Here is a 27830-nt window from a genome sequence, read left to right on the forward strand (position 1 = left end):
CGTGCCATATTAGCTCCGGTGGCTGTTGCCGCGGGAGGGGGTGTGCTAGAGCGGCGGCGGCTCTCTGGGCGTGGCTTTCACTCTGGGGAAAGGGTCCGTGGAGTGTGAGGGGAGGCGGAGGAGATGGCGACTACGGCGCGGGAAGATGGCGCCTGCGGCCAAGAGCAAGTGCGGCGGGGCTGCGAACATTATGACAGAGGATGTCTCTTGAAGGTGACAGCTTCAGTGGGCTCTTTCATGAAGAGCTTCCGCCGAGCTGGGCTGGGGGCGGGGTGGGCCAGGTGGTTGCGCTTGGGTTTAAGTTTGAGGGTGGGCTGTTTGTCAGGACGCTTCCTCCACCTGGAACAGGGTTTTTGCTGTAGAAAACGTCTTTGGCAAGGCGACTATAGGCCCCACTTTGCCTCCCTGCTTTATATTTTGCAAGCAAAGTCCTTTTTTGCTTGGAAAGAGCCTGAGGGAACCCGAGACCTCAGTTGGGCTTTTTCGAATCCGCAGTCATCTCCAGGTGTATGATGAAATACTGGAAAGGGGGTAAACAAATGGAGAATCATACGATTTCAACTCTTGTAGAAAATAAGTTTTGCAAGCTGCTAGCCTCATTTCAGGCTCCGTGCGGATGCCTGAACCTGCCAAGGATAAAATAGGAACACAAGCATGTATGTGGCATTAACTAGGAAGTTAAGTATGGGAGAGCGCCTTGTATGCATAAGGAGGTGCATTTACTATTATTTTTGCCATTTTACCTTGAGAAAACTTCATAGTCAATCTAGAATTTTTAAAATTGGCATCCACTCAATTGAAGTTTCCTGATTTTTCTTGCGAGAACCAGTATAAAGATTTTGCTTGAAAGCTTTAGATTTGGAGTGTCAGCCCTACCCCAGGGCTTAGTTCTGCTCCTCAGTAGCCCTGTGGTTTTGAGCAGGCTACTGCCTGTATGTAAAGTAGGGATGATAGAAGTTCGTGCTTCGTGATAAAGGTATGAGGTTTAAATGCGAACTTGCATATATAGTGTTTGTTGTTGTGTGCTGTTGATTCCTACTCATAGCGACCCTCTAGGGTGAATAGAACTGGCCCATAGTGTTACCGGAGTAAGTAAGGTTCATGCCTCTCACTGGTCAAGAATGAGCAGGTAAGGCACGTAGTTTTCCACAGGAGCAGAGCTTTATTGAAGAGGCTTGCAAGCGGAGACGAGGAGGGCCTAGGGCAACACTTATTACCCTCCTCTCACAGAACAAAAGACAGGCCTGAGTTTTTAAAGGTTCTTGGGCGGGAGAAGATTCCTGTTTACTCGTAGACACAGGCAGGGATATGTTACCTAAGGTGTGTGCACAGCAGCTTTCCAAGATGGCTCCTGTCCTGGAGACCTCTGGGATTCATAGCAGGAGTTCTTATGGGGTGTCATGCCTGTGCAGTCTCTCGCTTTCTTGGGTTTAATTCCCGCACTGGGGCTGTAGCCCCTCACTGCCCCTGGTGGAAGGTCACACAGCGGTCACAGATGGATGTTCTGCGCATGTCCCTGGGCCTAGTTTTCTCCAGCTGCTTCTGAAAGGCAACTTAAAAGAAGTTTGCAGGCTATTTTTAGATACCCTGCGCCATTGTCCTGGGGAATGGTTTTGTTCCTGCACCTTGGCCCATTTCTTGTTATTTTGTTTGCAGATTTGGGGGCCCCTCTGTTCCCTGGTGGCATAGTGGTTAAGTGCTACAGCTGCTAACCAAAAGGTCAGCAGTTCAATCCACCAGGTGCTTTTTGGAAACTCTATGGGGCAGTTCTACTCTGAGCTGTAGCGTTGCTATGAGTCAGAATCGACAACAACGGGTTTTCTGTTCTCTGTCTTACTAAGTCTCTGGGTTCCACACTCAACCCCCTATTACCTCCCTGATAGTATAGCCTATTTCTCTTTTACTTGCTTTTCCTCTAACCACACCAGTCTCTTCGCTGTTTCTTAAACAGGTATCCTCTGATCTCAGGGCCTTTGTTCCGTGTCTTAATAGGGTTTCCAAAGCTGTAATCTTTATAGAAACTGACCACCACATCTTTCTCCTTCGGAGTGGCTGGGGAGTTCAAATCACCGACCTTTCAGTTTGCAGCCAAGTACTTAATCGCTGTACCACCAGGGCTGCTTGTATAGTGTTTAGCAGAATGCATTCCCTGGAGTAAAAACCAAAACCAAACCTATTACTGTCCAGCTGATTCCAACTCATAGCGACCCTCTAGAACAGAGTAGAACTGCCCCATAGGGTTTCCAAGGCCGTAATCTTCACAGAAGCAGATTGTCGCATCTTTCTCCCCCATTGCTGGTGGGTTCGAACTACTGACCTTACGCTTAGCAGCCAAGTGCTTAACCATCATACCAACAAGCTTTTTCCCTGTAGTAAGTGAGTAGTAAACGTGGACTACAATCATCGTCATCGCCACCATGTTTCTTTTTTTTTAGCACCTCACTTCACCAATCATCCATTTTGGTCACAGACCAAAGTCACTGGAAGGAAGTAGAGTCTCAGGCCTGTAAGGAGAACCTGAAGCCTTTTTTGAAGGCCATGATTTGCTCCACTGTACTGGACGAAGCTCTTTCAGAGTTGGTCATTCAGCAAGTGTTGTGTGGGGAGATTTGGATGCTGTCTTTATGATTCCACTTTTACTAAGATGTTCTGTTATTATTTCAGACTTGAAGTTAAAAACTGAATTCAGCAGCCTGACCTTACACTCCCTCCCACCTAAGCCTTCCATTAGAAATTACACAATTAGATCTGTATTGCATAGCACTAAAATACTTGACTGACTCAGTGTCAAACGCTTTTTTGCCCTCGTCTGCTTTTTGCTTAAATATCAGAGGCCAAGTGAAGAGCTTCAAGGAGGAGTGATCAACTACATCAAATGCAGCTGTTTGAGTAAAGGAGAATGAAAAGTTAACTTTGAATTTGGCAAGGAGGAGGTCACTGGTGATATTGACAAGAGGTGTTTCGGTGAAGAGACAGGGCCTAATTGGAGTGGTTCAAGAGCAAATGGGAGGAATGGAACTGGTGATAGTGCTTTCAGACAATTCTTGGTGTTTTGCAGTAAAGGAGAGCAATAAAATGAGGTTTGGTTGCTGGGAGGTATGGGATCGTGGTTTTTTTTTTTTTTTTTTTAAGATGGGAAATGTTGCACCATGGGTGTATACTTTTGGGGATGATCCTGTAAAGTGGGAACATTTTATAATGGAGGAGGGGAAGGGGAAAACTGTAACAGCACTGTCCTTGAGTAGCTGGAGTGGGGATGAAATCCAGTGCACAAGTGGAGGAGCTGACCTTAGAGTGAAGCATGGACTGTAGACTCTTTGTAACAAATGGGGAGGCAGAGAATGAAGTACATTTGCAAGCAGGTTTATAGAGTTTGTTAGGAGGGTAGGTAGATGTTCTGTTTTGATTACTTCTATTTTCTTAGTAAAGTAAGAAGAAAGGTCATCAGTAGAGTGCAAGGAGGAGGGAAGAAGTGTTAGAAGTTTGAAAAGAGAGGAAAAGCTGTGATATAATCATGTGGTTCCTAGGTCCTGAGCTCTAGAAGAATAAGTGTATTCACTAGGCAAATATGGGAATTTCAGAACACTTAATTATACTCGTGAGAAATCTGTACATAGACCCAGAGGCAGTTGTTTGAACAGAGAAGGGGATACTGCATGGTTTAAAATAAGGAAAGGTATGCATTAGGATTGTGTCCTTTCACCATACTTATTCAGTCCATATGCTGAGCAAATAATCCGACAAGCTGGACTATATGAAGAAAAATGCGACATCAGGATTGGAGAAGACTCATTAACAATCTGTTAAGAAGCAGAAATGTCACTCTGAGGACTAAGGCGTGCTTAACACAAGTCATGGTATTTTAAGGAAGATTGAAGAAAATATTAATGCATTTGAATTATGATGGTGATGAATATTGAATATACCATGAACTGCCAGAAGAACAACAAAGCTGTCTTGGAAGAAGTACAGCCAGAATGCTCCTTAGAAGTAAGGATGGCAAGAGTTTGTCTCACATACTTCGGACATGTTATCAGGAGGGACCAGTCCCTGGAGAAGGACATCATGCTTGGTAAAGTAGAGGGTCAACGAAAAAGAGGAAGACCCTCAACAAAATGGGTTGGCACAGTGGCTGCCATAGGGGCTCAAACATAGTGAGAACTGTGAGGATGACTTAGGACTGGGCAGTGTTTCGTTCTTTTGTACATAGGATCGCTATGAATTGGAACCAACTCCACAGCCCCCAACAACAACATGACTTCAAAGTGAGACCAGTTAGTATGGAACTTTTTCTCTAAAACCATATTCAGCTGTTCCTGTATGGGTTAATATGAGAGAGATGAATTTAACCAAAACGGGTGTTGTGCTAGGTAAGTATGTATAGGGAAAAGGAATAAGGGAGTTAGGGTGCATGCCAACGAAGAATTGGAGTTAGGAAGATAGGAGGTAGTGGTTAGAGAATTTCATATTTGAAATTGAGATACAAGGAGAGTGCTGTTCTTGTTTTAGAGCAGCTAAAGTATGGTGAATGGACCCCTGGGGTTTCTAAGACCCTTTCAGGGGCACCACAAGATCAAAGTATTTTTGTACTAAGATATTATTTGTCTTTTTCAGTGTGTTGACATTTGCACTGATGGTGCAAAAGCAATGATGAGTAAAACTGCACTTTGCAAATCAAGGCAATAGCACTAAACTATTTATACCTGTAGTTAAATGTGAGTTTTACTTAATATCATTGATGAAGCAATAAAATTACTAATTTTATCAAATTTCATTGTCTGAATATGTCTTTTTAAAATTATTTGATGAACTGGGAAGTTTTCATCAAATACTTATGCAAACTGAAATATGATTGTTTTAAAGAAACTGCTTATGGAATTGAGTTGCAAGCTAAGCTAGTTACTTTCTCCAGTGAACAACATTTTTTTTTTTACGTGAAAGAACTGTGATTATTCAGAATTAGGTAGTTAGCAACATTTTCTTGAAAAGGAAAGAAATGAGACTGTCACTTCAAGGGAAACAGTTGACAGTATTTGTTGCCAGTGATAAAATTTGAGCTTTTGCCTCAAATTTAGGATTTTGGAAAACTTACCCTAGTCACTTTGAGCTTGAAAACTTCCCAATACCTAAAAGCTTTTCTGATGAGATGGGTAGTGATATTAATGAATGTTATTTTTTGATATAATTTGTTAAAATATGTGAACATTTAAAAGATTCATATAACTCAGTGAACTGGTATTTTCCAAATGACTAATGCCAGGTGTGTTGCTGTGATGCTGGGAGCTATGCCACCAGTATTCAAATACCAGCAGGTTCACCCATGGCGGACAGGTTTCAGCTGAGCTTCCAGACTAAGACAGACAAGGAAGAAGGACCCAGCAGTCTACTTCTGAAAAGAATTAGCCAGTGAAAACCTTATGAATAGCAGTGGAACATTGTCTGATATAGTGTCGGATGATGAGCCCCTCAGGTTGGAAGGCAGTCAAAGTACGACTGGGGAAGAGCTGCCTCCTCAAAGTAGAGTTGACCTTAATGACATGGATGGAGTCAAGCTTTCAGAACCTTCATTTGCTGATATGGCGTGACTCAAAATGAGAAGGAACAGCTGCAAACATCCATTAATAATCAGAACCTGGAATGTATGAAGTTTGAATTTAAGAAAATTGGAAATCGTCAAAACTGAAATGGAATGCATAACAATCAATATCCTCGGCATTAATGAACTGAAATGGACTGGTATTGGTCATTTTGAATTGGACAACGATGGTCTACTATTCGGGGAACGACAACTTGAAGAGGAATGGCATTGCATTCATCATTCATCGTCAGAAAGGACATTTCAAAATCTATCTTGAAGTATGACACTGTCAGTGATAGGATAATGTCCACATACCTACAAGGAAGACCAGTTAACGCGACTGTTGTTCAAATTTATGAACTAACCACTAAGGCCAAAGATGAAGAAATTGAAGACTTTTACCAACTTCTGCAGTTTGAAATTTATCAAACATGCAATCAAGATGCATTGATAATTACTGGAAATTGGAATGCGAAAGTTGAAAACAAAGGAGGATTGGTAGTTAGAAAATACGGCTTTGGTGATAGAAATGATGCCAGAGATCAAATGACAGAATTTTGCAAGACTAACAGCTTCTTCATTGCAAATACGTTTTTTCACCAACAGGGGCATTAGGATTGGAGGAAGACTCATTAACGACCTGTGTTATGCAGATGACACAACCTTCCTTGCTGAAAGTGAAGAGGACTTGAAGCACTTACTGATGAAGATCAGAGACCACAGCCTTCAGTATGGATTGCACCTCAACATAAAGAAAACAAAAGTCCTTACGAGTGGGCCAGTAAACAACATGATAAATGGAGAGGATATTGAGGTTGTCAAGGATTTCATTTTACTTGGATCTACAACAACACCCATGGAAACAGCCGTTGAGAAATCAGAAGACGCATTGCATTGGGCAGATCGACTGCAAAAGATCTCTTTAGAGTGTTGAAAAGCAAGGATGTCACCTTGAGGACTAAGGTGTGCCTGATTCAAGCCATGGTGTTTTCAGTCGCCTCATATGCTCGTGAAAGCTGGACAGTGAATAAGGAAGATGGAAGAAGAATTGATGTCTTTGAATTGTGTTGGAGAAGAATGTTGAGTATGCCATGGACTCTCAATGAACAAATCTGTCTTGGAAGAAGTACAGCCAGAATGCTCCTAAGAAGCAAGCAAGGATGGCGAGACTTTGTCTCACATACTTTGGACATGTTATCAGGAGGAATCAGTCTCTGGAGAAGGACATCATGTTTGGTAAAGCAGAAGGTCAGTGAAAAAGGGTCTTCCTCAACAAGATGGATTGACACAGTGGCTGTAATAATGGGTTCAAGCATAGCAACAATTGTGAGGATGGCACAGGACTGGGCAGTGTTTCGTTGTTTTGTGCATTGGGTCACTATGAGTTGGAACTGAGCTGACAGCACCTAACAACAATGACAGCAATGCCTGGGTAAAAGAGTCATGCAAAGTACAGATACACCAGGAAATTTTAATGTAAAATAGGAAGAAAGTTCATTGATAGTATTTCAAATTGTTGCAAAACTTGTCGAGCTTTGGCCTAGTACCAGCGAAGAATATCCATAGCTATCTGAAAAGGTTTTTAAAAATACTCCTCCCTTTGCAGCCGTGTTTGTGGGAGGCCAGAGTTTCTTCACACACTTCAATAGAAACGACAAATAACTGATTGAATGTAGAAGAAGATATGAAAATCTAGCTGTTTTTTTTAAGTAGTTATTTTTCATTAAAATGTGTTATTTATGGGTTTGTTATTTCTATTTTAAACGGAAGTAATCTTTAAATTTTTTTTGTCAGTTTTAATTGATTATATGGTAAATATCAATAGATATAATCCACATAAACAAAAGCTCTGTGGGGTCCTTAATATTTTTTAAGAATGTAAATGGGTCCTGAGACCAAAACGTTTGAGAACCACTGTTCTTTATATGTCTGTGAGAGTATGTGGTTGAGGAGCTTTGGACGACAAGGCCATTGGAAGGGAGAAATTCAAGGAACTGAGAGTTCAGGATATTGGGAGAATTATCAATGTGGATGTGCAGGTCACTAAGAATTAGGGTAGGAATAGTGTTAGGGGACCGGGAGCCAGTTAAATGTTAAAATCTTTAAGGAATGAACTATGTATGTTATGGTAAGTCAACAGCTTAGCAAGGCTTCAAAAATGGGTGGATATGCAAGCTCACAGTGTACTAGAAAGTACTGGGCAAGTAACCCCTTGATGCTAGTTAGGGTAAGGCTAAGTTGCTGTAAGGAGCCCTGATAGCTCAATGGTTAAGCGCTCTGTGGCTAACTGAAGGATCGGCAGATCGAACCTTCCAGCGGCTGCACGGGAGAAGAAACCTGGTGATCTGGTCCTATAAAGATTACAGCCTAGGAGCCACTGTGGGGGCAGTTCTACTTTATCCTGTATAGTCCATACCGACCTGACAGCATACAACAGTTGCTTTAATAAAAAGAACCAACAATGTGGCTTAAAAAAAGTAGTTTATTTATTCACACTTAATTCTAAAATGAGCTATCCATAATGATGATGAGGCTTTGTTCCACACAGCCACTCCAGGGTTAAGTTTTTTCTATTGTATTATTTTGCTGTGTTTTAGGGTATGTGGGTATCTGCACCTACATAGGGTATATGGTCCATCCAAGGTAGGTTGCTGCCATGTCCCAGTTTTATCTGATGGAAAGGAACATGGAGGAGGAGGCATGCCCAATTTCTTAATACTCAGGCTCAGAAGTGGCACTGATTTCATCTGCTTATGTTCTGTTGGTAAGAACTTGGTCATTTTGCCACAGCTCGCGGCAAGTGTGTCTGGGAACTGTAATGTAGCTGGGCATTCAGGTACCCAGGAAGGAGAGACTAGATTACAGTGGACAAGTGGCAGCCTTTGCCACTCTCGAAAGTAAGGATTATCTCTTACATCTATTGTATTTTGTGTAGTATCAGACATACATTTATTGTATTTTGTATAGTATCAGACATATAGTTGATGATTAATAAATATTAGTGAACTAAAAAAAAAGCTTCATAATTTTTATGTTTAGGGGTTTAAGTATGTAAAGGAATTTATCTGGAAATGTCTAAGAAGAGTGCTTCTATCTGGCATTTAGGACTGAGAATGAGACTATGGTGTCGTGGGATTAGTTTTCAGGCTAGGGATTTCCATTCTTCATAATCCTTTTGTCTTTAAGGGTAAGGTTGTGTTCAACTTCATACTGATGTGTAGATGTTGAAGTAGTCACTGTATAAAATATGCCATGAAACATTGAAATGTTATGTTTTGGATCAGTTTCATTACTGAACCATGGGTTGTAATCTTTGACATTATTCCAGGAGGAGAAGGAAAAATTTTTCTTGTGGTATTACAAGCTTGTCTTCTCTCTCATAACCTTTTTTTTCTCCTGTGGATTAGGCACCTTGCTGTGACAAACTTTATACTTGCCGGCTGTGTCATGATAACAATGAAGATCATCAGCTAGACCGCTTTAAAGTAAAGGAAGTGCAGTGCATAAACTGTGAAAAAATTCAGCATGTAAGATTCTCTGACATTTCTATTTAATTCCTGTTTCTCTACTAAAGTGGTTAGAAAAAGAATTTAGTCTGTTGCAAAGAAGACGTCTTTAATTCTTAGAGTAAGCAATGTCTTTGATTTAGATGCTAAAACTTCTAAAAATAAAATGGCATGTACTTTAAAATAAATTCTGGATATTCAAATGTTAGTGCAAAATATTTGGGTGAATTTTTTTCCAGTTTTTAATTACATGTGTCTTTTTGCAGGCCCAGCAGACTTGCGAAGAATGTAGCACATTGTTTGGAGAATATTATTGTAGTATATGCCATCTATTTGACAAAGACAAGAAGCAGTATCATTGCGAAAGCTGTGGAATTTGTAGGTACTGTATATAAACTGTTTTCTAATTCTAACGTATTTGTGCAAGAATAATTACAGAATCAAATTTATTGGGATTCAATTTACATTTAGTAAAATCCATTCATTTTGTGTGTCCAGTTCAGTGAATTTTGATGACTATAAACAGCCATGTTACTACCATCATAATCAAGATATAGAACATTTCCGTCATCCTAAAAAGTTTCTTCATGTCCTTTTTTGCAGTAATCATTTAATTTGCACATGTTGTGTGCCTGTTTTTTATTTTAACTTTGAAATATGACGTACACTTTCACAAAGCATTTTGTAGACAACTGAGGTGGAAAATTGGGATAGAGTTTTCCTTTTGAACAATTAGATTTTTTTTTAATTACCAGAAAATAGACTGATTTTATAAAATTGGAAAATACAGAAAAGTAGACAGAATAAAAATAAAACACAGTCCAGCCACTCATTGTCAAGCTACTGTTGACATGTTAGTGTGTAAGGAATATTTTTCTTTCTAAAAATTCACACGTATTTGGTATATACAAAAGCATATACGTAACATGTGTGTTATAAAGTGTAATAATACAAGGAACAAGTCACCCAGTTTAGCAAATAAAATGTTACTGATGTTGCTCATGCTTCTGGTGTTCCATATCAGTCCTTTCTCCTTGTCCCCCCCTCTGGAGATGACCACTGTCTTGAATTTGTTAAAATCGGTGTGTTGCTTTTCCTTTACATAGTTTTCTTTATTTTTTTTGTGCTTTAGGTGAAAGTTTACAGCTCCAGTAATTTCTCATACAAAAATTTATACACGTATTGTTATGTGACCATAGTTGCGATCCTTATAGTGTGACAGCACACTCCCCCTTTCCACTCCAGGTTTCCCACGTCCGTTCAGCCGGCTCCTATCCCTTTCTGCCTTCTTATCCCGCCTCCAGACAGAAGCTGCCCATTTAGTCTTGTGTATCTATTTGAACTGCCCATTTAGTTTTGTGTATCTACTTGAACTAAGAAGCATACTCTACACAAGTATCATTTTATGTTTATAGTCCAGTTGGCTTTGGGGATGGTTGTAGTTCTGGGTTAACAGAGAAACTGGAGGCCATGTCTTCTGCGGTTCCTCTAGTCTCAGTCAGACCATTAAGTCTGGTCTTTTTATGTGAATTTGAGTTCTGCACCACACATTTCTCCTGCTCCGTCAGGAACTCTTTGTTGTGTTCCCTGTTAGGGCGGTCAGGGTAGCCAGGCATCGTCTAGTTCTTCTGGTTTCAGGCTGATGGAGTCTCTGGTTTATGTGGCCCTTTTGTCTCTTGGGCTAATATTTTCCTTGTGTCTTTGGTGTTCTTCATTCTCCTTTGTTCCAGGTGGGTTGGGACCAATCGATGCATCTTGGATGGCCGCTTGCTGGCTTTTAAGACTCCAGACGCCACTCACCAAAGTGGGATGCAGAACATTTTCTTAATAAACTTTGTTATGGCAGTTGACCTAGATGTCGTCCGAAACCATAGTCCCCAGACCCTGCCCTGGTGTTCTGTCCCTTGAAGTATTTGGTCATGTTCAGGAAACTGCTTAACTTTTGGTTTAGTCCAGTTGTGCTGACTTCCCCTGTATTGTGTGTTGTCCTTCCCTTCACCTAAGATAATTCTTGTCTATTATCTAGTTAGTTAGTGAACTTCCCTCTCCTCTCCTCCCCACCCTCCTAACCATCAAAGAATGTTTTCTTCTGTGTTTAAACCTTTTCTTGAGTTCTTATGATAATGGTCTCATACAATATTTGTCTTTTTTGCAACTGATTAATTTCACTCAGCACAACGGCTTCCAGATTCATACGTATTGTGAGATGTTTCAGGATTCATCATTGCTCTTTACCGTTGAGTAGCATTTTATTGTGTGTATATTCCATAATTTGTTTATCCATTCATCAGTTGATGGGCACCTGAGTTGTTTCCATCTTTTTGCTATTGTGAACAGTGCTGCAGTGAACACGAGTGTGCACATATCTCTTCCTGTGATGGCTCTTAATTCTCTAGGATATATTCCAAGGAGTGGGATTGGTGGATCGTATGGTACTTCTGTTTCTAGCTTTTTAAGGAAGTGCTAAATAGATTTCTGAAGTTATTGTACCATTTTACATTCCCACCAGCAGTGTATAAGTGTTCCACAACCTCTCCAACATTTATTATTTTGTGTTTTTTGGATTAATGCTAGCCTTGTTGGGGTGAGAGGAGATCTCATTGTAGTTTTGATTTGCATTTCTCTAATGGCTAATGATCATGAACATTTCCTCATGTATCTGTTAGCCACCTGAATGTCGTCTATGGTGAAGTGCCTGTTCATATCCTTTGCCCATCTTTTAATTGGGTTATTTGTCTTTTTGTTGTTGCAGTTTTGCAGTATCTTGTAGATTTTAGAAATTAGAGCCTGATGGGATATGTCATAGCCGAAGTTTTTTTTCCCAGACTGTAGGTTATCTTTTTACTCTTTTGGTGAAGTCTTTGGATGAGCATAAGTATTTCATTTTTAGGAGCTCCCAGTTATCTAGTTTCTCTTGTGGTGTTTGTGCATTGTTAGTTGTGTGTATTCTGTTTATGCCATGTATTAAGGCTCCTAGCATTGTCCCTATCTTTTCTTCCTTGATCTTTATCATTTTAGATTTTGTATTTAGGTCTTTGATCCATTTTGAGTTAGTTTTTTGTCCATAGTGCAAGGTATGGTTCTTGTTTAATTTTTTTTGTAGGGATGAATATCCACTTATGCCAGTGCCATTTGTTAAAGAGACTGTCTTTTCCCCATTTAACTGACTTTGGGCCTTTGTCAAATATCAGTTGCTCATAGGTGGATGGATTTACATCTGGGTTCTCGGTTCTGTCCTATTGGTCTATTTATCTGTTGTTGTACCCGTACCAGGCTGTTTTGACTACTGTGGTGGTATAATAGGTTCTAAAATCAGGTAGTGTGGTGCTTCCCACTTTGTTCTTCTTCAGTAATGCTTTATTTATCTGGGGCCCCTTCCCGTTCCATATGAAGTTGGTGATTTGTTTCTCCATCTCATTAAAAGATGTCATTGGTATTTGGATCAGAATGATATATAGTTTGTTTTTAAGAAACAGTAAAAAAACGTACCAAAAGGTGCAGAAATCATAAGCAAACAACTTTATGAACTTTAGCGAGTGAATACACCTTTGAAACCACCACCCAGATCAAGAAATAGAACATTCATAACACCTCATACCCTCTGTTATACCACCTCCAAGTCAATACACTTCCCCAAAGCTAACCACTAGTCTTTTTGAACTTTTTATAAATGGAACCATATGGTACATGCTCTTTTGTGTTTTGTTTTATATATTTTAAGGCACTGTCCTTAGATCCTATGTATTCATTTAGATTTGTTATTTTTTTCTTCTATAATTGACCCATTTATTGTTATATGATGTTCGTTTTTATCTTTAGTAATGCTTCGTACTCTGAAATCTGCTGTATCTTTAATCAACTTTCTTTTGATTACTTTTAGCATATATACTCTTTATTTATTCTTTTGTCTCTAAATGTTTTATATACTTATTTTAAGGCGTGTATCTTATAGAACAGCATATTGTTACATTGTATTTTTTATTCCAGTTTGGCAAAGACTATAGCTTTTAGTTGGAGTATTTAGTCCATTTGTTATTAACGTAATTATGATATATTTGTGTTTAAATCTACAATTTTAGTATTTTCTATTGCCTTAATATTTGTTTCTCTCCCCACTCCCTTTTGGATTAATCAGCCGTTTTTTGTTTTTTGTTTTTTGTTTTTTTTTTACAGTTTCTTCTCTATTAGCTTGTTAGTTGTACATTCTTTCATTATTCTCTTAGTGGTTATTTTAGAAATTAAGCATACATCCTTGGCTTAGTGAGAAATATGTTTACAGCTTTTTGGACAACACAAGATCCTTAAACACTAAGATGCCTTTATGCTATTGTTACCATGTACTTTTATCTATGTATATTTTAAGATTTTTAAGACATTGTTTTGTACAGTCAATATTCTTTTGGATTTACCCACATATTTATCACTTTTATTGCTCTTCATTCCTTTTTGCATCTTCATCTTTATCTTTGGGATTTTCTTTTTGAAGAAATCTCTTTACTTTTAGTGACAAGTTCAGGTTTTTTTTGTCTCTTTGAAAATGCCTTTGTTTTGCCTTCCTTTTTCAATGCTGTCTTTGCTGTGTATAGAATTCCAAGTTGACAGTTATTTTCTTTCAGCACTTTAAAGATATCATTTTGGTTACATGGTTTCTATTTAAAAGCCACCTGTCGGAAATATTATTGCTCTTTGAAGGTACTATGTCTTTTTCCCCCCTTGCTCTCTCTGCCTTTGAATTTTTCTTTTTTTTTGTGAGGTTTTAGCAGTTTTCCCGAGATGTGTCCAGGTATATGTGTGATATTTATCTGGTTTGGAGTTTGTAGAGTTTCTCGAATTTGTGGCTTCATGTATTTTCTCAGTTTTGAAAATTTCTTGGTCAGTATCTCCTCAAATAATGTTTCTATACCATTCTCTCTCCTTTCTTTCTGGGGTTCCTGTTATAGACCCTTTTACTGTGTCCCATTTTTCTGGGTATCTCTCATATTTTTTGTGTTTTTTTCAGTGTTTCTCGTCTTTATTTTTCTTCATGCTTAAATTTGGATAGTTCCTACTGGTACATCTTCCAGGTCACTTATCCTCTGTTGTGCTGAACAATGGAACTAAAATAATTAAAGAATGTATAACTAACAAGCTTTATAGAGAAAAAAAAAAGCATCTGAAATAATTTACTATTAAACCTATAGAGTATTTTATTTCATTTTTTCTTTGGTTACAGAATTTTCACTTAATCTCTCATTCTCTCAATAGCTTCCTATTCTCAGAGGAAATTCTTTATCTTTCTATTTTCTTGAACATATTAATCACAAATATTTTAAAGGCTGTGTCTGATAACTCCAGCATCTTGATTACTCGGTGGGTCTGTTCTGTTATTGGTTTTTTCTCCCTTTGGTTCTGCCTTTTCGCATGCTTGATATTTTCTAAGTTGTTTACTGATGTCATAGAGTAACAACCCAAACCTTGTTTAAAGTAAAAATAAAGAGATTTATTGAAAGAAAAACCACCCAAGGTAGGGCACACTAGATCTTAAAAAGTAAAAACCAGCGCTTTGGGGATGCACAATTCATGGGGATAGTTTTAGGCCTAAACCTGGAGTTTAGGTTACAGTACTCTGATTGGTTGCTAAGCAGTTAAGGAAGTGGGAGGTGGGACATCTCAAAGTAGGGCTTTCACTAGGATTGTTTTACAGAGCATATGTGGGCAAAGGGGATTGGGCACTGCTTAATTGTAGAGGTACGTAGAGACGGGGGCGGGAATGGTTAATGGTTGATTTTAGACGAGATCAGCTTCAGCTTGAAGTCCTTCAAAATGCAAAGATCGGCCATCTGGTTAGGGGGGAGTGAGTTAGAGCCTAGGTGTTTACAGAACAGATTTTCTGAAGGCAGATTGTTAAAATAACAGGCTAAAGGCAAAATCATTTTCTCAGAATAGTTTACACAAAGGGTTTTAATAGCTGTTTGAACAGTGGCCCCAGAGAGCATTGTGCCAATATTTCTTTGGCTTAATCACAGGAAAACATTTCCTTAGCATGGTTAAGTCTGTACAAAGGTCAGCTGTTGCTAGGGCAAAAGCAGAACTTAACAAGCCCAAACCTCAAGCCAGTCATTTCAGATTCATCTAATTTTTAAATTTCCTTAAACATTCCCTCCTTTTGATCAAGGATACCAAGAGAAATTCTTTGATCCATTTATTGACCACCACTCTGAAAGGCTTTTTCTGCATGGACTTCAGGCATGTGACGATTTTGGATGACTGCTTGTTTATCAAGCCTTTAAGGCCCCAGATGCTACAAATGTAAAGAGGTAGCCAGCACCATCTGACATCTTTATTATGCCACAGCTTTAGCTTCATGCTTCTGTGGTTTCCTTACGTGAGGGCTGGTGTAGGGCAAGGCCACATCAGAGGAATAGTCTGGCTTCTGATGAAGACCTGCTTAAGGAGTAAGCTCGAGTTTGACTGAAATATGATTACTTTTAATGTACATTTTTCTTTTCATAGACGTTAAATTGGTGTTTTGAGTTACAACATCGGATGTAATTTCAGACAACGTTTCATTGTTCTACTAATAATTACAACAACAAAAAGTATCATTAAACCAGTTAACAGCATTGATCTGATCCATGAGCCAATGTCTTTTGGCAACCAGCTGAAGATACCAAATCAGTGAGACCGGGAACCAGAATCTTCTATGTATAACCAAGTAGCTGTTTGATATACTGCTTCAATATCTTGTTCTACTTGGCCTGAGGTATTAATCCATATACAACAGGAGGTGTTAGTGATTGCACAAACCCTACCTTGTTGTGCTAGAATGAAAACTAGAGGTAGTCTGTTGTGTATAACTACTTTAGCTAGAGAATCTAAAGATCGTTGCAGGTTGGTCAGTCCATTGGCAATGTCACTGGTTATATTCTCCATGGTGGCAGAAACATTTCTGAGTGACCTTTCTAGTTCAGCTATCCCATAGGAAAAAAAAGAAAAACGGATCTATATCCTGTTCTAGGATTTAATCAAATAGGATTTCAGTACCCATAGGTGTCTGTTTTTTAATTTTGGTAAGCAACTTTAGGGAACTAGTCCAGTGTAAGCTTTCATTTTGTGAATGGAGGTCTAAAGGTACTCCAGGCTCATCATGTCCATCCGCCTCGATAGGGTAATACTCATGTGTAGGGCTCATTACTTGGGTTTTTTTTTTTTTAAGTGGGATAATCTGATTCTTTTAAAAAAATACGTATCTATACAGAGTACAAATCATATTATTTCCAGTATAATTGTACAGGAAGGGAATGTTTTGATTCGCTTGTTGAAGCAAATGTTCTGTTAAGGAATTGTTGCAAGTTGATAATCATCCCATTTTTGAAGGGTCCTAGAATCTAGTACAAAGGGTGTAGGGGATGAATCATTTTTTTTATGCAGTCAGGTAATTTCTTTGCTTGATAAAATCCCAAAGTATCTACGGTATTCTCTGTTGGAGTGAATAGCTAATTTTGCAAACGTGAAGACCTTTGTGTTTTGTAGAGGAAGCTCTCAAGTGTTTCATGACCTGGTTGAGTGTTATGGGTTGGGTTAAATTAAAGCATGGTACCCGAGGTTGAGCTTGAAATCCAGGAGGGTGCCATAGTCTTAACACGTATGGCTTATTAAGGGATGCTAATGGATCTGGATTTTGATGCCCAGATCATGGAGAGGGGTGACAGATCTGACATTTAGTCAAGTTTCTGGTGTTGGGTACTGCTTGGGATAGCCTCACAAAAGCATTCTCATGCCATGCTTCAATGGAAATTGCAAGCATGAGAGAGAGAAACCTTAAGATAACCTTTATAGTGCAGAAAATCTACCCAAAAATTGTTTATAAGGGCATAAAGCATACAAATTATGGCAATAATGAAATAGGCTTCTTCAGTGATTGGCATGTAAGATGGTACAAGAACTGTCAGAAGGAGTAACAGAAAAATAGTTACAATTCTAATAGCAAATAGGTATAAAGATTTCTGTGTTGCACAGGGCATAGGGACTGAGAGATTAATAACCTTTTACTGGTCAATAAAAGCTAACTTACAGAGTAAAGTTACGTCAAAGGCTATAAGTATTAGCCAAAGTGTAACAATTTCAAGAACTGGCATGGAGATTACTGAGACCACCAAGAAATTTGTACTGCACAATTGTGCAGTACATGTGGGAGAAGGAAAATACTAAAAATTAAGAAAGTCCAGAAGGTCCAAATTTTGTAGTATCTTGCATAGATCTTTTTCTGCAATCTTGTATTCAGCCATCTACTTCCGGTGCAGTCATCTGCTTCTGGCCACTGTGGCAGTTGAATTTCATTTTGAGTTCCTCAGCTGGTTGGACAGTCCAGACAGAAGCTGTGGTCTTCTTTATTTGGGAGAGATGGATCTAAGTCTTAACTCCCTGTAATTTAATGGCGCAAGAATTAGTAAGAAGGATCAGGTAAGGTCCCTTCTGTCGAGGTTAGAGAGAATCTTTTAATTGGTGTCTTTTCCAGTAAAAACAACCTCCAGATCGAACATTAGGCAATGTAGATACTTGGTTCTTTAACTTGTGTAAAGTATTCTTTAAAATATTGGATCAAAGATTTACAATATTGAAACAGATCTGAATTAGATTTGATTCAGGGCAAGTTGTCCAGCAAGGGAAGATCATGGTCCATTCAGTAATAATCTCCTGAGGAATCACTTTGTGAAGTCCAAGTGGAGTAGTTTTTAAATTTAAAAGGACCAATGGTAACATTTTAGTCCAGGGCAACTGTAATAATTTAGAAAGTTTTTCTAGTTGAGTTTTTGTTATACAATTAATTCTTTCAACTAGACCAGAAGATTGGGGATTGTAAGGACAACAAAGTCTTTGAAAAATAGAGAAAATTGTGCATACATCCTTAATTATTTGACCAGTAAAATGGGTGCCTCGGTTACTACAGAGGATCCTTGGGACTCCCCAAGTGGGGGGTGATAATTTCTAAGAGTTTCTTGTGCACAAATGGTGGCATTGGCTTGATGACCCAGGAAAGCTACCAGGTGAGGAAATCTACAAATAATTACTAATACAAATTTGTAACCATTTGAGGGTAGAAGTTGGATAGCATCGATCTGCCATTCAAGCATTTGTTCTGAAGACTGAGGGACTCTCCTGGGAGGAGCTTTTGCCTGAATTACATTGAGAGCAAGTTGGACATTGGGAAGCCACTTGTTTGGCAGTTTCATAAAAGTACCTTCACCAGCATTTTTTAATTTAATTCCTGTCATTTTATCTCTTCCCAAATGGGTACTCACATGTAATGTTTCCAGCACAGGGATTTGTAAAGATTTAGGGAGAACTAAGTTTTCATTAGGACCCATCCATATCCCAGAGGTGGAGTACTGGGAACATCTATCCTTTTTCCATTTTTTCAATCTCATTTGGTGGGGCTGATTTTTGATGTTCAAATAAGTCTAGAGAAGTTTTCTGCAAGCAAATTGAATGGTGCTTTCATCATCTAAAATAGTACCCCAATGTGAGGGACCATGCCCGACTGTTAAAAGTTTGTGAGGACTGTTGACATGATGAAAGAAGGAGTGTGATCCTTAAAACTATGAGAAAGAACATGATCTACAGCAGTGGAAAAATTTTCCCACCAATAAGTTTCAACCCTTTGGGTTGGTAGGCCTGAATTTTAATTACAGTGATCTCAGAGAGGAGCCAAAGGGCTTCTAAGAGTTCTGCTACTAAGGGGCCATTTTTAATTTGAGTTCCAGACAAGATCAAGCGCCCTCTCTGTTTCCATAATACACACAAATCATGAACTACTCCAAATCCATACCTTCAGTCTGTAAAAATGCTTACTGACCATTCAGAAGCCAATTTGCCATCCCTTGCAAGTGTGATTGTTCAGCTTGTTAAGCTAAAGTGACTCAAAAGGCACCACTTTTAAGGACCTCGGTGGAGATGGTCAAGGCATATCCCCCCTGGTAATCAGAGGTGGTAGATTCAGGCTTTAAACATGACCCATCCACAAATAGACCTAAATCAGGATTTGATAACGACGTTTCTTGTAAATCTTGCCTAGGAGACAAAAGCTGTTCAGTAAGGTTTAAGCAATGATGGGGTAGCTGGTTGTTATCAGTAGGTAGAGGTAACAACGTAGCTGAATTCAGAGAGATTACAGTATGTCATCGAATATTAGAAGCAGCCAAAAGGAGAACTTCATAAGAAGTCAGTCTACTGGCTGAAAGGTGTTGAGTTAATGTTGAGTTTAGAATGGCTGACTTGCATGAGGAACAAAAACGTTGAGAAAATTCCCTGAAACTATACCTGCTGTGGTCTCAACTAGTCAGTGACCGCTCTAAGGCAAGGGAGTGGCCCTTACCAAAAGGGTCTAACTGAATGCTATAATAACTAAGACTGTTGTTCTCTGTATGTTCGATTGAGGACTCCTAGAGCATTTCCAGAAGTCTTGTGGACAAAAAAGCAAAAAGTCCAAGTTGTAATAAGGAAACTCTAGGGCAGGAGTGTTAATTAATGCTTCTTTTAGTTGAGCGATGGTTTTTTGGCCATCTTTGGAAAGCTAGAAGGGGTCAGGCTTTGAACCCTAGATAATGGTAAAGAGGTTGAGCCAGCAAAGAAAAATTAGGTATTTAAGTTTGCAATAGCAGTAGAGTCCCAGAAATCCTTTTAACTGTTTCTTGGTAGTAGGGACAGGATAAGCCAAGATAGTTTCTTTTGGGGTCTATAGTGACCCCTTCTGCTGAAACAGTATGTCTTAAGTATTTAACAAGAAGTTGAGCTAACTAATTTTTCCTTGGAGGGTAGGCATGGTGTCCCATAAACTTTCAGGTATAGAGGAAAGGCATTCCATAGAACTGGATAAAGTAGGGGAATGACTTTCTTGTAATGGCAAATGAAGATCAGATACCATATTTAGTCAGAAGTGTCATATGACCATCAAATAATGATTCTTGTTTTTAAACAGTAAAAATATCAGAAGCCAAGTTGGGAAATGTTTAAGGGCAGCATTGTTGTAAACTCTTCACCCTTCCATAATAATATTTAAGGAAATTGTCATTTGTATGAATTCTTATATTTTTATTAAAAGATTAGTATTTTTGTAGTTGCACCTTCTTGATAGTCTTCTAAAAAGTAATCAGCATGTGGTATAAAATTATGATACATCCATAACAAGTTATTCTATGCAACTGTTAAGAAGAGTGAAGTGGTTCTATATGGACAGACAGAATAATCTTCAGAATACACTGTTAAGTATAAAATAAGTTACATAAGTAGAAGGAATTGATTTATGTCAAAAACAAAACAAAACCCAAAATTTGTGTGTGTTTGTGTGTGCACACAGCACACAACACATATAGGCAATTTTTTAGGAAAAAGGACTTGGGTAGATACCATTCTGTTTACAGTGGTTATATTTGGAGAGGAATGTTGAGGAGATGGGAATTTACCCCATATTCTTATGTGTGTTTTGAATTTTTTTTGCAGTGAGACTAAATTTATGTATTATGTAATGAACAAATTACCACTGTAGCAAAAAATAATTAATCTTTTGGCTTTCATATGTTTTGTTAGGATTGGTCCAAAGGAAGATTTTTTCCACTGTTTGAAATGTAACTTATGCCTAGCTATGAATCTCCAAGGAAAACACAAGGTATTTAATTCAGTTTGTATTATTTTTAAAGTATTACAGTGTTTTTGAAAACCAGCTTAAATCTTAAAATGTTTTGGAAGCATGCTAATTTTCAAATATTAACAAGTACAACTATGTCACCTTTTTTAAAGGTAGTATTAAAAAAAAAACCTACTGCCATCAGATATTCTAAAATTTATGCCTCAGAATGTCTGATCTATGACTATTCCTTCACTATCATGGAAGAATACTTACATCAGTTACTAGCATAATGTTGGCAACTTCTAAGTTGGTTTATGGATTCTTATTGTTGGTACTGCTTTTAAGAATAACTTTAAAAATACATAGTACAGAAGAAGTACTGAGCAGTGTAGCCAGTTAGCACAACATTCTAAGAAGATTTAAAGTACTTTATATTTCCTTTTATAATTAAGACACATTTTAAACCTAAGTGTAGGAACTGTATGAATATCCCAGGTCCTTTACAATCCTTTTTCATTAAAAAAAAAAAAAGAATAAAATATCAACTATGTAGTACTGATTTTACCTACTATAGAAATTTAGAGAACGGAGAGACCAGTGGGGGTTAGTCAGACTGAAGTGAAAATATTTGGGAAGAGAGAATAGTATAAGTAGTAGTATTGAGTGTGGGTGTTGAGAGAGAGACGTAGAAACACAAATGTTGATTGGAAAGAGAAGCATTTGAAATCATTTGCTTAGCACTAAAGCAGGCTCAATAGGAGATAAGCTATTGCAGAAATATAGATATTAGGTAGTAACTGGCCTAAGTAGTATACAATATTTTTACACAAATAATGTATGCTTTAGATGTTTGCTAACTGCTTCCTCCCCCCATGAGGTATTTTTTTAGGTGCTGCTATGCCAATTTTTTTTTTTTAATATATTGCTGTATAAAGAAATTACAAAAGCATGCTTACTAAAATACCTTGCATGGGGAGGGAGCGGGTGGCAAATAAACATGGAAGGTTTGTATGAAAATATGGTAGTTGTGAGGGAAATTGATTGATATGAGTAATGAATATAAAGGATATGGTAGCAAGGTATTATGGAAGAAGAATTGGCTGACTAACAATGACTCCCAAGGTTTTTAGCCCTGACTTAAGGTATTTGATTAATAGATTGTGAATTTGTTGGAGATAAAAGATTGAGTTTGGTTTTATAAACTTGAGTTTGGGATGATAGCAAGATACGCTAATGGAAATAGCCCTGAGCCAATAGCTTCTTAGAGATTACGTTTCTGTGGTTCTTTATGGTTACCAAAGCACGTGCACGCACGCACACACAAAACCAACGCATTTTGACCTTACCACAACATTGCCTTTTATCATCTTGAATATGCCATTGATTATCAGATGCATTGTGATTCCAGAGATGTTAAAATGTGTGCGTGGAAAGTGTCCCTTAGAATCAACAAAGTATGCATTAATTTTGTTTTATAAATAAGGAAAACAAGGTTGAAGAAATAACAGCTTGCCCAAGATGTTAAGGGTTAGTAAGTGGCACAGATGGGGTTACAATCCAGATTTTTAAACTTATTACTTTGAAGGTTTTTCCTCCATTGTGTTCTGTTGTCTTTAAAAAACTATATATATTTTTCTCTTTTTTCTTTTCCCAGTTGTTTATCTTTTAATTTTTTTTATGAATGGTCCTGCCATCTACTCATGTGCTTACATTAAAAACCTGGAAGTCATTCATGACACTTTGCTGCCCCTTACCTCCCCATAGCTAATCAGACACCAGGTCTCATTCAGAACTTGGACTTGAGTCTATCTCTTGGAGCTCAAATTTAGCTCCATCTCTTATTAGTGTATAATTTTATAAGTTATTTAGCTTCTCTTGGCCCCAAAATACCTCATTTATAAAATAGGATAGTAATTGTACCTATTTCATTTAGGGTTCTGAGAATTGAGCTAAATTCAGGTTAATGGGCTATCATATGGTATGTAGTAAATCTTAATCTATATTTACTGTCTTTATTATTGTATTATTAAGTAGTTTGGCCTACTAATTTTGGGCAGTGGCTTTGGAGTAAAACACATGTAAGATTGAAAGATTCCAAACCTTATTACCTCTGGATCTTGAGTAAGTGTCTTGAGTCAGTTTCCTCATCTGTAAAATGGAAATAATTAATTTCAATACTTAAAATTTATTGAGCATTTTCATTGTTTCAGATAATGTGCCAAGCTTGAAATGGTTGTTATGAGAATTAAAAGAGTAATTATTAAAATTTTCTTATCTGTCTGACATGTTGGAAGCATGTGTTAATGTTACTATTTTTAGTGAGCTGGTATTAGTGTTTCCTTTATTGTTAGCTTTTATTGTTAATACTGTTGTTACATCTGACATCTTCACTTGCTTATTAAGCTTTTGGTTATGTGAATTTCTCTTTTAAACAGTGTATTGAAAATGTCTCCCGGCAGAATTGTCCAATATGTCTGGAGGTAAGCTTAAAAACCAACTTTGTTTTTAAGTTTGTTGGTTTTTGCTTTGAAACTTCGTTGGTTTTTGCTTTGAAAGTCTTCCCTCTTGAATTTAAAATATTTGGATATTTATATAGCTTTTATATGAGCACTAACATGTATTTCCTTTATAGGATATTCACACATCTCGTGTTGTTGCTCATGTCTTGCCATGTGGACATCTTTTACACAGGTAAATACTTTTTTTTTTTCCTCAGTGATGTTTGAAGATGGTGAAGATAGTTTTTGCTCTACTAAAATGATGTTGTATTTTCTTTCAGAACATGCTATGAAGAAATGTTGAAAGAGTGAGTGCTTGGTGGGATTTTTAAAAAATTATAATTTTAAAATGCCTTTTTGTGGGTTGGGGAGATGTTACTTAATACTGCGTTGGGCATGACAGATACTTAATATTGAGACGGGAAGGGTAGATGGGTAGTATGAAACTGGGCAAAGCGTCTTGGGGGACGTAACTACACCTGTGTCCCCATGCATCTGTTACGCCTTATTTCATCTCTCAGTTTGAGACAGGAACCTCTTGTTTTCTGGCTGTACTTACCAGGGAGTATAGCCACTTTCAAAGACAGTCATAGTATTGTAATACTGGTGAGGAATGTTGCTCAAAATTCTTTTAAGACATCATACTGGCCCAGTATCATGACCTGCAAAGAAAACTAGTAAAGAGATTGTCTAAAGCTAGTAATTTACTGTGGGAGAAGAATGTTAAAATTCGAATAGTTAGAAAAGTGGAGACTCTGTAAATGTAAATTGGTTCTGCAAATTGATGAGTAGAAATTTTAGTTTAAGAGCCAGAAAAGAGAGGAACTTTTTCAGAATTTTTAGAAAGGAGAACTATCACCTGAATAATTTTTAGGGAATGCAGTCTTTTGCATGAATGTATTAAGAAATTGAAGTTGTGTAGCTAAGAAGCAGCTTTTAAAAAAAAATACATGTAACTATATTCTACAAAGAAAGTGAATTAATTCCTCTCCATTTTAGAGAACTAAGGAAAAAGGAATTGGTTTAAAATATACCATAAGATACAGGATTTTATTTAAAACCTTTACATTGTAAAGGTTTCCAAGTTCCTAATAGACTGTTTTGGAATATACAATAATGCCCTGCCTTGGGTGGTTTATATGCCAGGTAGTTTGCATTTCCTTATATCCCTGAGTTGATAGCAGTTAATGTTTGGAAAATAACTTTTCAATCTCTTCTAGAGGCTACAGATGCCCATTATGTATGCACTCGGCTTTAGACATGACGAGGTACTGGAGACAGCTGGATGATGAGGTAGCACAGACTCCTATGCCATCAGAGTATCAGAACATGACTGTGGATGTGAGTAGAACCGATATTTAAAAGTTCTCAGGTTTCTTGTCAATGTTCTTGTACATTTTTGCCCTTTTGCCCAAATTTTGTCTAAAAACCAGTGCTTTGACACAGATGTCAGTGTGATGATTAACGGGGAGGACAAAATAATCTTTAAAGTTCAGTTGCTTTGAGCTCTGACTGGAAAAAAAATCCTGGTAGTTTTGTATAGTTCTTCCCAACACTAGGTGGCAGGCAACAACTTTCTCCTGAACGGTTTACACATACTTGCCAGAGTCAGTAATGTAACTGATAGAGGTGGATCACTGGTCTGATGTCTTATTTTAATTTTAAACTTTATTTCAGGAATAATATGTTTATTGATTTTTAAAGAAGATTACATTTTGGTTTTTAGTATTTATTACCCTTTTTATTATAACTTAGACCTTATTTGGTCTTTATTAGCCTGTAACCTAAGGAGCCCTGCTGGTGCAGTGGTTAAGCACTCAGCTGCTAACTGAAAGGCCCAAGGTTTGAACTCACCAGTTGCTCTGTGGGAGAAAAGACCTGACGATATGCTTTTGTAAAGATTACATCCCTGGGAACACTGTGGGGCAGTTCTACTCTGTCCTATAGGGTCTCTATGAGTCAGAATCAACTCAATGGCACGCAACAACAAAAACAACAACAGCCTGCAACCTAAAGTACAAAAAGTATTTCTGTGCCTTTTGTTCTTTTTTCCATTACTTAAGAGGTGCTGCTGTCTATTCTCAGCATAACATTGCATTATAGATCAGAATTGGAAAGCTAGATAGCCTTCTGGTGCTTTAACAATTTTGGACATACTGTGAATTTTCTGAACAACCTCAGTGTAATTTGAATATTTTTGCACATAGTACTTCTGCATGCAAGGATAAAAGCCACATGATGTCGTTAGGTGCCATTGAGTTGATTACAACTCATAGTGACCCCATGTGACGGAGTAGAACTGCCCCATAGTGTTTCCTAAGCTGTAATCTTTACGGAGGAGCCCTGGTGGTGCAGTGGTTAAGCACTCTCCTGCTAACTGAAAGGCCAGCAGTTTGAACCTACCTGCTCGCTCTGTGGAAGAAAGGTGTAGCAGTCTGTTTCCATAAAGATTTATAGCCTAGTAGGAAACCCCAAGGTAAAGTTCTATTCTATCCTATAGGGTCGCTGTGAGTCAGAATCGACTTGATGGCAGTGGGTTTGGTTTGGTTGGAATCTTAATGGGAGCATAACCAGGTCTTTCTCCCATGGAGCTGCTGGGTGGGTTTGAACTGCTGAGCACTTACTGTTATGCCACCAGGACTCCTTAAGAACTATATATCAAAGCCAAATAAAAATTATTTTTTGTTTTATCTAAACTGGAACATTTCATAACTCATGGGGATAATTGAATTGTAAGTAAGGACAAAGAAAGATCGCTTTTGGAATACTGATAATCATGTGATGTTTTACGAGAGGCTAAAGTGTGCTGTGTTTCATGTAGATAATTTTTTTTATAACAGTTCTATTAAGATATATTTACATACCATGAAATTCCTGTATTTAGTGTGTGCAATTCTGTGGTTTTTAAGTACATTCATAGTTTTGTACAAACATTACCACAATCAATTTTAGAACATTGTCAGCCCAAAAAGAAACCCCATATCCATGAGCATTCACTCCCCATTTCCCCTACACCACCCCAGCCCTAGGCAACCACTCATTTAGTTTCTGCATGTAGATCATATTTTAAAAGACTTTTTTTTTCCAAATTATACTTTGGAGCACATTTAGAAATTTTCTGCTTATTACGGTTTTACTATTCTAACCAAAAACCACCAAACCCAGTGCCGTTGAGTCGATTCCAACTCATAGCAACCCTATAGACAGAGTAGAACTGTCCCCCAGAGTTTCCAAAGAGCGTCTGGCGGATTCGAACCGCCGACCCTTCGGTTAGCAGCCATGTCACTTAGCCACTACGCCACCAGGGTTTCCTTACTATTCTAAAGCTAATACTTTTCTCTCACAGTAATGTGTTGATCTATTTTTAGGTTAAAACCTCTTATTTTTCAGGATCTTAGAACAGATTAATTCCTAAATGGTATTGTATTTTAGGGCTGAGCCAATAGCCTCTCTTTACTCAATTTTAGGAACTATTATTTTTGGACCTTAATTCACTCCTGAGTCATAGATTAGTAATTTAGTATATTAAACCTAAAGAATAAGCAAAAACATTGTAATAACTGTATACAAATCTCAGTTTTAAAAGTTGAGAAAGGTACATTTCAAAGTGTCAATGAAAAATAATAGAAATTATGTATGTTATTTTGAATTGTAAGCATTAGGTATTGATCTGATGATGCCTAAGGATAATTTTCTTGCTAGTACTGTTTACGTTATTTGGAACTATTTTAAAGTAAGTCTCCTTTGCCGAAACCTACGTTTTCATTTTCTAAATTCAAAGCTACCTTAATGGCCTCTTAGAATTTTCAGTGAAAAAATAAAAGGTGTTTCTACTTATGGAAATGTTCAGGCTTGTATTTGTATGTTTTGACACATTCAGTGTGATTTTCAAGGGATTGTTTTGAGCAGACAGTGCCACCTAGTATATATAAGATCTATATATCTAATTTCAATTAATCTCTTCACTTTTCAGATTCTCTGCAATGATTGCAATGGACGATCCACAGTCCAGTTCCATATATTAGGCATGAAATGTAAGATTTGTGAATCCTACAATACTGCTCAAGCTGGAGGACGTAGACTCTCACTAGACCAGCAATGACCAGCCCGTACTACACTGGAAAACTCAGCATTTTCTGATATAGAAAAAGGCTTTCCTTAGTGTCCTGTTGTCATAATGTGTCACAATCTATGCAGTAGAGTTGGTGTGTTTTGTACTAGTGTCACAGCATAAAATCATATTACAATTACTTAAGGATTCAGGGTCTATTTATAGAATTATCATAGCTCTATATTGGATGCAAGCCACTGCGCTTGTGTTTCGATTGGAGATCCCTTTAGTATGAGTTGTTTGGAAGCCAATGATGTTTGCCATTGAAATTCACATCCATAGAAGTATGTCATACTTCTGTGGAACTTTGCTTTAAGTGACACTGTGCACGCAGAGTTTAGTTCTTGAGAGAACTGCACCTAATCCTCAGTATTCTGTACTTTTTAAGGGCTGTGCTATAATGAGAACAGGTTCTATCTTACGGTTAAAATCTAATTACATATGCTTTAGAATTTCCTAAAACAGTCCTGTAAATGTGAATTTTAATGTAATGACTGCTAATAAAATTATATTGAAACAATGTTTCATAGAA

General features: G+C 37.8%; 1 protein-coding gene across 2 annotated transcripts; it reads left to right on the forward strand.

Moving 5' to 3' along the window:
* Positions 1 to 7: 7 nt before the first annotated feature.
* Positions 8 to 27830, forward strand: RCHY1 (ring finger and CHY zinc finger domain containing 1). Of its 2 annotated transcripts, XM_003414150.4 has the most exons (9): positions 8 to 213; positions 8986 to 9105; positions 9351 to 9466; positions 20650 to 20728; positions 23125 to 23169; positions 23322 to 23380; positions 23469 to 23495; positions 24408 to 24528; positions 27161 to 27830. In XM_003414150.4, the coding sequence occupies exons 1-9, from the start codon at positions 124 to 126 to the stop codon at positions 27287 to 27289; spliced, it is 786 nt and encodes a 261-aa protein (XP_003414198.2). In that variant the 5' UTR covers positions 8 to 123; the 3' UTR covers positions 27290 to 27830. The 2 variants fall into 2 exon arrangements, with proteins under 2 accessions (XP_003414198.2, XP_064141767.1); XM_064285697.1 differs by lacking the exons at positions 8 to 213; positions 8986 to 9105; positions 9351 to 9466 and adding an exon at positions 15583 to 15826.

The sequence above is a fragment of the Loxodonta africana genome, chromosome 5, assembly GCF_030014295.1.
Source record: "Loxodonta africana isolate mLoxAfr1 chromosome 5, mLoxAfr1.hap2, whole genome shotgun sequence".
In the NCBI taxonomy this organism is placed as follows: Eukaryota; Metazoa; Chordata; class Mammalia; order Proboscidea; family Elephantidae; genus Loxodonta; species Loxodonta africana.